This window comes from Brienomyrus brachyistius, unplaced genomic scaffold (assembly GCF_023856365.1).
Source record: "Brienomyrus brachyistius isolate T26 unplaced genomic scaffold, BBRACH_0.4 scaffold76, whole genome shotgun sequence".
Taxonomy (NCBI): Eukaryota; Metazoa; Chordata; class Actinopteri; order Osteoglossiformes; family Mormyridae; genus Brienomyrus; species Brienomyrus brachyistius.
Window position 1 is genome coordinate 152,289 of NW_026042351.1, and position 14,064 is coordinate 166,352.

Sequence of the window (14,064 nt, forward strand, 5' to 3'; positions counted from 1 at the left end):
GCCCCTGAGGTGGACGTACGTGTGGTTTGGGTAAACATCGGCTTAATCTCCAAGGCGCCCACAAGCTCAGTGATTGGCGGATACTGAGCCTTTGGGTAATTATATAGATCGAGGGACCCGAATAATCAGAGGCTGACATTGTCTTAAATGGTGGCGATTTCCATACCTCTAAGACAAACCCTGTGGAACAGGTCCGCGGATCGCCCTGTCGGCCGAGGCGAATCTGGCGGACTCCTCCGTCAGGGGTAAATTAGAGTTGGTAATATAAAGGAGAGTCCCTAAGTAATCCGAACAACATAAACATCATGACTACAATATACTGAAATAAGGTCTTTAATAAAATGGAGTCAGATATGTGTCTAATAGAATATCTTATATATTAAAAAGGGTAAGTAATTCCCAGGAGCGCTTGGAAGAAACAACACGCATTCACAGCCTTCGGCTGCGCCATTGGATTCCGCCATTGGGCCAGTGGGCGGCTCCCTATACCCCACAGTCCAAATACATGCTGAGGCTAATTGTACTTGCTAAATTGCCCGTAGGTGTGCATGTGTGAGTGAATGGTGTGTGAGTGTGTAATGCGATGGGCTGGCCCCCCATCCTGGGTTGTTCCCTGGCTCGTGCCCATTGCTTCCGGGATAGGCTCCAGACCCCCCGTGACCCAGTAGGATAAGCGGTTTAGAAAATGGATGGATGGATGGATGAATATTTTGCTGAATAAGAAATAACTCTACAGATAAAGGTCCAGTCAGCCCAACCCATACCCTCCCTCATGCAAAGGCCATGAGGAAACATTTTTCAAAAGAATTTCGCAATGGTATCACAATTGTGAAATCATTTCCCTATACAGTATATATAGAGGCTCTTCTAATCATCTATCACTGCTTATTCTTGTAGAACACTGTGCTTCACTGTATTTTGCAGTCCAGCTTAACTGTAAGTATCCTTGTGAATTTTATTGCCTTGTTTTCTGTTAAATCCACTTAATTCTATGTCATTTAATTTCACTTTGACATATGATGAATATTACTTTCTCAGAATGGCTCACCTTCATGCTGCTTAACTGTGTGACTATGCCTCAGTCAGTGAAAGTGTGTTTCCTACTCCAAGACCCCAGAGGGTTAACCAATGTTTCATTTTTATTTGTTTCCTTATGTATAACTCTCTGTAGTTTGTTCCAATTTCCTCCCGCCCGGTGCTGTAGAATGCATGAAAATACTGATGCTTTTGATGACAACCATCCTGTTAACTCATTTTTCAGAAAAAAGATGGCCGATATCCTCCCAAAGACCAAAGCCAAAGGGGTTGATTTCTGTGCTGTAGATAAGAATTATTATATAATTCGCTCTGATCTTGGCTGTTTCATGTACTCAACAGATTTCCACGGAGGCTCTGACCTCACGATTTACAGCTTGCACCCCTGCTGTCAGGGTGGAGACCACTATCTGGCCACTCACAATAACACATTCTACATGATCAAAGGCAACACTTACCGATGTGTGTCCGATATGAGCAAAGATCTTAATGCTGTGGTGTATAACCTGCACCCAAACTGTCAAGGGGGTGATCACTATCTGTCTGCTAATGGTTATTTCTACATAATATTTAAGAGCAAAGGTGTGTATCACAAAACATCCAATATGAACAAGGATAGTGATGCAGCTGAATACCAACTGCCTCCCAACTGCAAGGATGGCCTGTACTACTGGGGCACAAAGAGCTACTCCTACTTTCTCAAGTCAAAAGATGAGTGGGGAATCCAGTATCACAAAACTGATAATCTTAACAAAGATACCCATGCAGACACATTCTCAGTTCATCCAGATGTTCTTAACTTCCTTCCTGGAGGGCTTGGTCAGACACATGGCCCAGTCTTTGGAAAATGGGATCTCATTAAGATGATTTCCAATGATTCAGAAATTCCCGTAACCTGGGAAAAGAAGATAACCCGGAAAGTGGGCTTTACCAAATCCAAGTCATCGAGTATCGAGCACAACTGGAAAGTGAATATAAGCAGCACATATGAGTCAGGTGCTCTGACAGCAGCGATTGCCAAATACCAGTTCTCTCTGTCAGCAGAATATGGGGGAGTCAGTGTCAACACAGAAAGTGAAAACTGGGAAGAAGCAAGTGAGGTGGCAGAGACCATGACCCTGACTCTGCAGCCCCACTCTAAAATGTACGTGTGGCAGTACAAGCTTGGCCTTGGCAAGGAAGATCTCCTCTTCTGCCGTGACATGGTACTTAATGACAATCCTAACCCCCCTTCCATCATTCCACTTCCACCTGCTAACAAGTAGTGTGTTGATTCTATGGATGAGATGTATTTTGTTGGCTAGGCATGTTATATTTTACATGGGCTCGAATCAACAGCAAATATGATTATGTAATAGGAATGCTTTTGGGTACTGCATTATTTTTTTACTTGTTTGTCTTTCTTATTTTAATTTAGGAAGTTACAGTACAACAAAGAAAAACACAATAATCTTAACAAGAACTAAATCAACCTCTATAATGATATACTGATTTTTAAACCGGATCATATGCCAGATTTGATAAATCCATAAATACTGTATAAGATCCATGTACTCAAATATGATTTTTCCATGTCAGTATTCTTCAATAAAATTTGATTTTATATAAACATTTAAAATAATTTCAAATGAATAAATAATAGACATGAGGACTTATTTGTTGTAAAATATGCCATTTCAGCTCCTCCACTTTGCTGAATTGAATGCATTGTTTTGTAGACATGTGGATGAATAAATAAAAAAGTTTTTAAATGATTCTGAAACTATTCTGTGTGTCTAAGGAAGATAATAGGCACAGCCAATATGTGTTTTATGTGTTTTAACTTTATGGCTACAATGCATGACTCCATTATTTAATTCACATCAGCATGTGACTCCAAAGTCACTCAAAAATGTAGATATTGTAGATATTGGAAGTATCAGTCCCAAGGTTCAGTTATGCCTTTACTCTAAAACTGCTTCCTTACTGAGCGTTCAGTAGAAAGTATGTTTTTATAGACCCTGCTTACTGAACAGCTTTCCCATTAACTCAGAGGTTACTATAGACATGCAAGCCCAGCCTTTCCTATTTACATATCAGAGGCTTTTATTTATAAGTATTATCCTTTTCTGCTTGCTAGTCACATTTCACATGGATATTTGTTCTTCCTTTATTTCATTTGCCATTACTGTTAAGTCTCGACCATTTTACATCTTATTTTCCGCATTTTAAGGCAAACAATACAAAGAAGTATCAATATAAACAATACAAACAAGGAAAATTCATGTAATTTTTTAGGTACACGCTGAAATTCTTAGCATATCTGACCCAAGGTAGATAGTTGGGCGACATCATCATGCTTTCTGCTTCATATTGAAAAGAACTGTCTCTGATGCAAGAGTTAAATGTTAAGTTCTGAGCACAATGATATACATACATAATATATACATATTAATTCTATGGCAGTTTAAAAATGAACTTTTCTGATAAAAATAACACTATTATAATTGTTTTAATAATTTTATAGACACACAAAAACTGTTAGATCTATATCTATCTTTAGATAAAAAAAGCACACATACAGTATATGTCAGAGTGCAGGATACGCAGGCGGGCTGGGAGGACGGTACAGACATCTACTGACGCTAACCAACATCAATGACGGCAAAAACCAGGGCAAGACACGGACTGAAATAGACAAGACTGGGCGAAAATAATCAGACACAACTGGGCGAAGGTCTGGTCACGTGACGCTCGTCGCTAATGGCTGCCTAACTCTGCTCGTCCGCGCGTCCCATCCACCTATTTGCCCTTTAGTCAGTCCCCTTGCCACTTACCCGTTCGCAATTCTATACGAATTCGGCACTCATTCTTTTATGCTTCCTGATGGCTGCTAATCAGCGCAGACCTCGCCCAGTTCTTTCCAGTCCGGAGCAGAAAGTTCCCCGCTCTGATGGCGGCGCTTCTGAAGAGGCCCTTTCCCCTCTCCTGGCACCTTTTCTTGAGGAAATGAAGAACTTCGTTTCCGAACAGGTGAACTCCTTAAATGGCACGCTCCAGCAACACCATTCGGAGCTCCGCGCTGACCTGAACTCGCTGAGGGCGGATTTTAAATCTATTCAAAAAGAAGTCGCCTCCGTGAAGTCTGTGACCGATCGACACTCCAGGGAGCTGGCTGATTTTTATAAGGGCCTACTTTCCCTGGATGATAAAATCACAGAGATTGAGGACCGCAGCCGTCGCCTTAATCTTAAAGTAGTTGGGATTAAACTAGGGCGCGAAGGGGGCGATATGCGGTCTTTTCTTAACAGCCTCTGGCCAGCTATTTTCCCCCATCTCCCTAATTTCCAGCCAGCCATTGACCATGCCCACAGGCTGCATGGCCGGTCCGATACCTCTTCTCGTCCGCCTCCCATCCTCATGCACTTCATGGACTTCCGTGACCGGCAGGCTGTGGTACGTGAAGCCCGCAAAGTCCAGGACCTCAGTTTTGAAGGTGGGAGAATTTTCTTCTTTCAAGACTTTAGCGCCAAGACGGCTGCAGCCAGGAAGGCGATGAACGCGCCGATCCGGAGAGCGAAGGAGTCGGGTCTTTCTCCTTTCCTGATTTTCCCTGCGCGCCTGAAGCTGTCTTTTGGAAGCCAGCAGGTCATGTCCGCTACTCCGGAGGACGCGAATACTGCCATGGATCATTTCCAGTCTCTTGGGACTCTTCCCGTATAATTATTTCGCTCCCCTTTGGGTTTGCCGGTTTCTTTTTTTAATATATGTATTATTATTATTATTATTCATTTATTTTTATTTTTTCATTTATTTTAATTTTTCTGCGATCGCTGTGGGTCCTGTGTATTGTAATGTACTGTTATGGGATGCTTTTGTTTTTGTTTACTTTGCACTTTTCGCCTGCTTCTATTAGTTTATTAATTGGATGTCTGCTTTAGTGCTATTGCCTGACTACTCCCATTTGCCGTTTTTCCTGCTCTGTACACGGGGCAGCAGCAGTGGCACGGGGTCTGTTTTATCTGTGTCTCTGTTACTCAGAATGGGCTGGGGGACGTGTGCGCGGAGTTAGTGTGTTTTGTGGCTTAGCTTCGGGCGCCACATGCGCGCAGTTTCTGACTTCGGTCGGAGGGAGCGGGAGGGTGGTTGTTCTGGACCTGGCCGCAGTCCCGATTACTTTTTTAATGTCTTCTATGTTACTGCTGCGTTGCCTGTCCGGAGCATGGGTCTGGGGGATTTTTGTGTCTGTTTGGGGGGGTGGGAAGGGGTTTTTCCCTGAGACTTACTTCCTGAAGTCACGGTTCACCGACCGGCACATTCAGCTTCTGGTTCATGTCTGGTATATTGAGACTTTGTTTTTTTCCCTTGTTTACACCTTACTGTCTGTTTTGTTTTGATCATGGCCAATATAAATATAGCTTCCTGGAATGTTAGGGCTCTGAATACTCCCAAAAAACGGTCCAGTGTGACTGATTTTTTGAAGAGGCAGCACGTCGACCTTGCTTTTTTAATTGAGACCCACCTTCTCCAGCGAGATGCACTGCGGGCGGCCTCCAGGTTCTACAGGGTTATCTCCACTTCATCAGCTTCCTCACGTAGATGTGGAGTGGCCATATTAGTCAAGCGGTCCCTTCAGATTCATATTCTTAACTCTGGGGGGGATGCTGACGGCAGGTACTGTTACGCCCTCTCTGACCTGGGGGGTAGGAAGGTCTGCTTTGTTGCCGCATACGCTCCCACTCCCCCACGCGCCTCATTCTTTCGGGATCTTTCTGACCACCTTCTTAAATTTCAGGAATTTGACCTTGTTATTGGGACTGATGCTAACGCTGTCCACAACCCTGTCCTTGATAAATCTCCCTCTCTCGTGGGTAGCCGGGTGCCTCCCTCCACACGTTCCCTGTGTAAATTCGTGGAGGACTTGAATTTGGTCGATTCATTCCGCCTAATTAACCCCTCCGCCAGAGGATTTTCCTTCTTCTCACCTCGCTTCAAATCCCAGTCTCGCATAGACTACATCTTTGTTTCTCGCTCTCTTGCCTCTGCTGTTTCTAATGCTTCTCTGATTTCTTCCTCTGTGTCTGACCACAAGTGTGCTCTCCTCCACTTAGCTGTACTTTCTGTCTCTCCTCAGGCCCCACGATGGAAGCTCAATACTTCTTTGCTTCAAAACTCTAAATATATAGCCTATCTGACTCCTAGACTTGAAGAATTTATTTCAATTAATACAGGCTCAACTGATGACCCAGTCTACTGCTGGATGGCAATAAAGGGCTTTCTCCGCGATGCCACGGTTGCTTTTGCCAGTAGCCTACTTAGCGAACGTCACCGGAAGATCTGTGATCACGAAAGGCGGCTAGCTCACTTAGAGAGTGCTCGTCCTGTAGTGGTTGATCTGGATCATGAGACCCTCATTTTAAACATCAGGGCGGAGCTAAATGTCCTTCTGTCACACCGCGCTGAGTTTATGGTTCATCGCACTAGGTCACGATATTATGTCTCGGGTGCTAGGCCCAGTAAGTTGTTGGCTCTCAGACTTCAGCAATGTGACTCTTTCTCCACAATTTCTGTTAGAACCAAGGACGGAGCTCTCACCACTGACCCACAGGAACAGTAGCTTTTTTCAATTTTGCTCAGATGTATTCTCCCCTCCCACTGTCTTTCCACCCTCTGACCCTGATTCGATTCTTGACTCTGTACCACTTTCTTGTCTCTCAGGCCCAGAAGCCTCTATGCTCGAGGCTCCCCTTTCAATGTCAGAACTTAAAGAGGCTCTGGACTCCATGAGCCCTGGGAAGTCTCCAGGGCCCGATGGCCTCCCTCCGGAACTCCTTTCTGCCTTCTGGAAGCAGCTCTCTATTCCGCTCTTCCACATGCTGATTCTGCCATTTCTGCCTCCCATCTCCATCCTTCTCTTAATCAGTCCTTGATGACTTTGTTGCTCAAACAAGGTAAGGACCCTACAGATTGCTCCAGCTATCGCCCGTTGTCCCTTATGAATTCAGACATCAAACTGCTTGCCAAGGTGCTTGCCCGTCGACTGCAGGCGGTGATTTCCAAATCGATTCACCCAGACCAAACTGGTTTTATTAAATCCCGTCATGCGGCCGACAACATCCGTCGCCTCCTCCATGTACTTCACACTGCTCCTTCCTTTCCCTTCCCTGCCGCCCTTCTCTCTTTAGACGCAGAGAAGGCTTTCGATAGGATGAATTGGTCATTTTTGTGGAGGGTCCTGCATAGAATGGGTTTTGGCTCTTATTTTATCAACCTAGTCCAGACCCTTTACTCCTCCCCCTCTTCTGTCCTTTTGACTAATGCCAACATTTCTCCTCCTTTTCGGCTTCTTCAGGGGGCCAGGCAGGGCTGTCCCCTCTCCCCCCTACTCTTTAATCTGTCGTTGAAGCCTCTGGCTGTCGCTCTCCGTCACTCAGATGTTATTTCCCCCATCCTAGTGAAAGGTGTCCCTCAGTCAGTTTCTTTATATGCTGATGATCTGCTTCTTTACCTCGGCAATGCTCCTGTGGATCTCCCTCATGTCCTTAACCTGTTTCAGTCATACGAATCCCTGTCTGGCTATAGGATTAACTGGGCAAAATCCTCTCTCCTTCCGTTGAATCCTGCCTGCCGCTCCTCTTCACTTCCTCCTTCTATTCCTCAGGCAGGGTCTTTCAGATACCTGGGGTTGGACATTTACCCATCAGTTGCAGAGCTCACAGCTGCTGGCTTCCGCTGCACTCTCGAGGGCATTAAAGCCTCGATCTCCTCGTGGTCTTCTCTTCCCCTCTCATTTCGGGCTAGGCTGGCTGTTATTAAGATGAACGTGCTCCCTAGAATTAATTTTATGAGTTCCATGCTTCCCCTCTCCCCTCCACCTGGGTACTGGGCCTCAGTTAAGTCTACTATTTCTACTTTTCTTTGGGATGGCAAGAGACCCTCCGTCAGACACTCTACCCTAATCCGTGACCGGTTGGATGGAGGCGTCTCTCTACCGGACTTCCAAATTTACCACCTTGCTTTTACTCTAAGGCCGGTTTGGAGCTGGATCAGTCCTCCCCAGCATCCCCCTGCCTGGCTTCCTATCGAAGCAGAATATGTTCTTCCCCCATCATCTAGCCTCGCTTCCTTTCCTCCCTGTTAAATTCAAATCCATCTCTGCCTCCGTCGGTCTGATTATCTGTCAGGCCCTTCGCACATGGAGAAGGGTTGAGAAATTGTTGGGCCCCTTCCCAAAATGGCACCCCAGTGTTCCGTTGCTCCATAATCCTGTCCTGAACATTGGAGGCCGCCCCATCTCTTCCTCGCCGTGGTCTCAGTCAGGTATCTCCACCCTGGGTGACATTTTTGATAACTCAGGTCTCAAATCGTTCCAGTCTCTTAAGGTCACGTTTAATCTTCCCTCTTCTTCATATTTTTTCTACCTCCAGCTGAGGTCCATGCTTAGGGCCTGTAATATCTCCTTTTCCTCACCTCTTCGGCTTCACCTACTGTGCAGATTTGCTCTGTCCTTTTCTCCTGTTTCTAAGCCCGTGTCCAGTCTCTATTCCCTCCTCCGCAAATCCTCTCATAAACCTCTCCCCATAATTGCTGTCTGGCAGGGGGAGCTCTCTCCCACCCCCGTCTTATCTTGGAGCGTTATTTTTCATAATATTAAAAACTGTTCTAAAAATCCCAATCACCAGCAAACACAATTTAAGTTTGTTCACAGATTATAACCCACTCCCAGGAAACGCCATCTCATGGGCTTAGAGCCTGACCACTTGTGTCATCTTTGTCCCCTCCAGGTCCCTGGTACCTTTCTCCATATGTTCTGGGACTGTCCTCCAGTGGCTGCTCTTTGGGATTACGTGGCCAGATCTCTCTCTTCAGTTCTTTCCTCTCCCATCCCCCTGTCTCCCGTGGTCCTTCTTCTCCTGGACTTCTCTTCTCTCTCTCTCTCTCACTTCCAGCAGAGGCTTCTGATGTCTGCCTCCTTAGCGGCCAAGTTGTTATTAGCCTCTCGTTGGAAGTCTCCTGATCGTGCCATTCCTTCTGTCTGGAAGTCCACCTTTCTTGATCTGCTTCTGCTGGAACTCTCTGCAGCCCGGATTAACAACTCGTCTGGTTCTACAATCCAGAGCTGGGTCCATGACGTGCAGCTGGTCAAGGATTGGTTGCAGGTCATGTCCTGAGGCCATATTCCTTGTTTTTTGTTTTGATTTTTACTTTCCTAATTCTGACATTTTTCAGTGGTATAAGTGTGTTATTTTTTTTTTATCCTCAGTTTTTAGCTGTGCTCTCCGTGGCTGAGTGTGCCGGTGACCTTTGTTGGTTTTCTGTTTCTTTAAATTGAACTGCTGTCTCAGGGTGTATTGGGGGTGGGGTGGAGTATGTTCTGTTTTGTTCCATCTTGTTCTTTGTTATAAAAAATCTCTAATAAAAATTTGGTCACAAAAAAAAATGTACGATGGCGATGAGGAAATGTACTTTGTACTCGCCGATCATCATTTTGTTTCTGTCACTTTCTCTTGCACTGATTTCTCCTCACAACATTGTTACTGGTGTTTTAGTAATAAATTAGTTCAGGACCACCACTTTGTACGATCTTTCTCCTTCTGGGAGGTGTGGAGGGAGAAAAAAATCACAATTCAAGTCCCTCAGTCAATGGTGGGATGTCGGAAAAGTGCAAATTAAGCTCTTCTGCTAGAACTATGCTGCATATTTCCGGACTGAACTACAGAACCGGTTTGGGAGCAGCGTGTGGCTCTGTGGGCTAAGCCTGTGTGCCTGTAATCAGAAGGTTGCAGGTTCAAACCCTGCCTCAGACTGTGGGTCCTTGAGTAAGGCCCTTAACTCCCAGCTCCCTGGGCGCCGCTACGGGTGGCAGCCCTTCGCAGACAACTTCCTCTATGAAAAAAGAGCAAGTTGTGGGCAAGTTGTAAAGACAATTTCCCTACGGGGACAATAAAAGTATCGATTATTATTATTATTAAAAGACTGGAGGATGAGATCTTGCGGCTGTGCACAGGAGCAGAGCCTGGCAGGGTGGGAGATGCTGAAGCCCTGCAGAGGAACCGACTCCTGTTGAAAGACCTTCTGGTGGAGAGAGGGGCTGGAGCGTTGGCCCGGGCCGCTATACGAAGGAGACTGATATGGACGCCCCCACCGCGTATTTCTTTGGATTGGAGAAGCACAGGGTAGAGAGAAAGACGTTTCGCCACTTGATCCTCCCTGATGGGCGTAGTACGTTTGAACAAGCATGAGATTTTAACACTCAATAGCCTTTTATGAGACCATGTTTTGTGCTGAGGCCTGTGATCAGTCAGTGGCTGATCAGTTTCTTTGGGACTTACCAAGTCTTTCAGTGACATGAGCTGGAAGAGCCTTTGACTCTGACAGAACTTACTGCTGCTGTCCATGAGCAGTCAGTCAGGAAAGCACCAGGCCTGGACGGACTGACCGCGGAATTTTATAAATGTTTCTGGCCCCTGATTGGTGAAGACTTGTTCTGTGTTTTTCAAGAAAGTGTTGATATGGGCCTTCTTCCATCCAGCTGCCGGAGGGCTGTTCTAACGCTGCTGCCCAAGAAGGGGGATCTGGGACTTCTGAAGAACTGGCGGCCGGTCTCGCTTCTCGGTGTGGATTATAAGATCTTGTCCAAAGCTCTGACTAACCGGCTGAAAACATGTGTTTCGACGATCATTCACTGGGATCAGCCTTACTGTGTATCAGGGCATTCAATTTTTGATAACCTTTTTTTAGCTAGAGATCTTTTGTCCTTTGTGTCAGAACGAGGTTTGGACGCAGGTCTGGTCTCTTTAGATCAGGAAAAGGCATTTGACAGAGTGGACCACACCTTTCTGTTTAAGACCCTTCAAGCCTTTGGTTTTGGTCCAAAGATTGTTTCTTACATTAGACTCTTGTACAGCAATGTGTGGAGCCTCCTGAACATTAATGGCTCTCTCACCAGGCCTTTTCCTGTCACCAGAGGGATACGGCAGGGCTGTGGGTTGTCTGGGCTGCTGTACTCACTGGCGGTGGAGCCGCTGCTTCAGGCTTTTCGAAGGCGTCTCCAGGGAGCACCGGTACCTGGCATCAGCCTTGGGGGAGGAGTGACTGTTACACTTACTGCTTATGCAGATGACGTCACTGTTTGGACATCAGGTCCAACACGGATATGGAGGTGCCTACAGCACTTCTTGGCGATTTCCAGCGTGCCTCTTCTGCTCGCGTCAACTGGAGCAAAAGCGCCACGTACCTGCTGGGCCAGTGGTCCGGGCGGGGCCCTCCTCAGCTGCCACAGCAGTGCGTATGGAGCAAGGATGGCATCAGAATACTGGGTCTTTACCTGGGAACTGAGCGCTTCATGGAAAAGAATTGGAGCGGATTGGTTGACAGGATTACTGGACGACTTCAGCGTTGGAGGTGGATTCCGCCCCAGCTCTCATATTGGGGGAGAGTGCTGGTGATTAACAGTTTGGCTGCCTCCATGATGTGGCACCGAATCATGGTGCCAGATCCTCCGATGGACCTGCTGCATCAGGTCTAGAAGGGGTTCATTGATTTCTTCTGGAATGGGCAGCACTGGCTCCCTTCGGGGATTCTTCATTTGCCAGTGTCTGAGGGAGGGCAGGGCCTGGTTCATCTGCTGAGCGAGGTCAGGGGGATGAGGCTCCAGTGTGCACAGACACTGCTTTACAGCACCGAACACCTGCCGTGGATGCATGTGGCCCTCGCCCTGCTCCGCAGCTGCGGAGGCCTTGCATATGATAAACAAATGTTTTTACTTTCTGGAGATGCACTTCAGCTTATTGGAGTGAGTGGTTTTTATGCTGCGGTGCTGAATGCTTGGCGCTTGTTCCGGGTGGCACAGATGGAGAATGACCACTATGGCCTCGAGGAACCATTGTTTAATGATTCCTTTGTTTCCTCGCGGCTGGAACTTACTAACTCAGTGCATAAGATACTTGTGGAGTTGGGGGTCACAAGGGTAAAACATATTTTACATGCTGAGCCTGGACACTTTTTGTCACCTGACTCACTTGCTACCCAAGTGGGGTTCCGGTCTGTGGGGCTGCTTGGGAACCTTTACATGCACTTGAAGGTTTTTTCCCCCCAACCTTTCAGGAATATTTACAATGGGTTCCAGGTCGAGTGTTTTGCAAACATTTAAAAAGAAGAAAAAGAATGAAATTCAAATAAGTTCAGAATAAATGACAATAAGCGCAAAAGAAATAATAATAGAGTAAAAATGTTTTAAAAAAATAGAATTAAAAACCATCATAAAGGACTTTAAATACCCATGTCCTCTTTAAAGGCACCTCCTCAAAGGGGCCTCTAGCCCCTATGTCTTCTGGGGGAAGCGACCGCCCCCCCCGCCCCCCCACAATTACTGATATTAATAAAAGCATAAAATAATAAAACTGATTATCATAGATTATTATATGCGGTGGTGAAAATATGCGTTTTCAGCCTAGTTTTGAAACTACTGAGACATTCAGTAGCTCTCAGGTTTTCTGGGAGAGAGTTTCAGAGTTTGTATATCACTCCAGTTTTACACCACTTCAGCCACCGTCATTGAGTGCTCACAATAGTCCCTGCGATTTGGCTACTAAGCTCTAAAACCTCAAACTCGCCTGAAATATCGCGAGACTCTCTCTCATCGGCTGTGAGGGGAGATTTGCTACCGATCGTTTACATTACCTGGTGATGCAGCTCGCTGGACGAGCCTTCTAACCCAGGTTACTAAGCGATACTGGTTATTAGTGAATCCCAAGTAAGTCTCACATTAACCGACTCACAGGGATTCGCAATTGAGTTTGGAGGAACCAACCATTCGGCATAACAATTAGGTAATAAACATCATTAAATAATGATTAATTCAAATGTAATTAATTTCAAAACAGATTGGTGGAGATATTAAAATTTTCTTGAGCTAAATATTCCTACAATGGTGTCCCAGAGGGATCAGTGCTGGCCCACTACTGTACACTGTATATATTGGTCACATTATCAGAAATCATGGTGTTGGGTTTCATTGTTTTGCTGATGATACACAGTTATATATATATCTGTTAATCCGGATGATGCATCACAGCTCTCGGTTAGAAGACTGTCGACTACATATCCGGTGCTGGATGGCAAATAATTTCCATCCATCCATTTTCCAAACCGCTTATCCTACTGGGTCGCGGGGGGTCCGGAGCCTATCCCGGAAGCAATGGGCACGAGGCAGGGAACAACCCAGGATGGGGGGCCAGCCCATCGCAGGGCACATGCACACACCATTTACTCACACATGCACTCCTATGGGCAATTTAGTAACTCCAATTAGCCTCAGCATGTTTTTGGACTGTGGGGGGAAACCGGAGTACCCAGAGGAAACCCCACGACGACATGGGGAGAACATGCAAACTCCACACACATGTCACCCAGGCGGAGACTCGAACCCGGGTGTCAAATAATTTATTTATGTTAAAGACAGAAAAACAGAAGTACTGTTAACTGGTCCGAAGGCGGCTCAAAATAAGCTTGACAACCTCAACCTTGGTGGCCTTCCTACCCAACCTGACACAGTGGTCAGAGATCTTGTTGTTCTGGTTGATTCAGATTTATGTTTCGATGCTCACATAAAAAGCATCACTAAAGCTGTGTTCTATCATGTACGGAACCTCGCCAAGCTTCGGAAGATGCTCTCCTTTCATGAAGCGGAAACACTAACACCTTTATAACTTCCAGGCTGGATACTGTAATGCCTTCCTTTCTGGGTGTCCATCTGGATCCTTACATAAACTTCAGCTGGTACAAAAGGCAGCAGCCAGAGTTCTTACAAACACTAATAAATGTGATTATATTAGCCCTGTTCTATGCTCCCTTCATTGGCTTCCAGTTAAGTCTCAGATTAACTACAAAATACTGCTATTGATTTATAAAACACTGAATGGCCTTGCACCAGAATACCTTAGTAACCTGCTGGCCTTATACAACCCTCCTCGCTTTCTTACATTATAAAGAGCAGGATATCTGTTAGTACCCAGGGTAGAAAGAGCTACAGCAGGCTGCAGAGCTTTC

General features: G+C 45.9%; 1 protein-coding gene across 2 annotated transcripts; it reads left to right on the top strand.

Moving 5' to 3' along the window:
- Nucleotides 1-842: 842 nt before the first annotated feature.
- LOC125726786 (uncharacterized) lies at nt 843-2,437 on the top strand. 2 transcript variants are annotated; one of them, XM_049003281.1, is made up of 2 exons: nt 843-936; nt 1,378-2,437. In XM_049003281.1, exon 2 carries the CDS (start codon nt 1,473-1,475, stop codon nt 2,298-2,300), a length of 828 nt encoding a protein of 275 aa, XP_048859238.1. In that variant the 5' UTR covers nt 843-936; nt 1,378-1,472; the 3' UTR covers nt 2,301-2,437. The 2 variants fall into 2 exon arrangements, with proteins under 2 accessions (XP_048859238.1, XP_048859236.1); XM_049003279.1 differs by having other exon boundaries at nt 873-936; nt 1,262-2,437.
- The last annotated feature ends 11,627 nt before the right edge of the window (nt 2,438-14,064 follow it).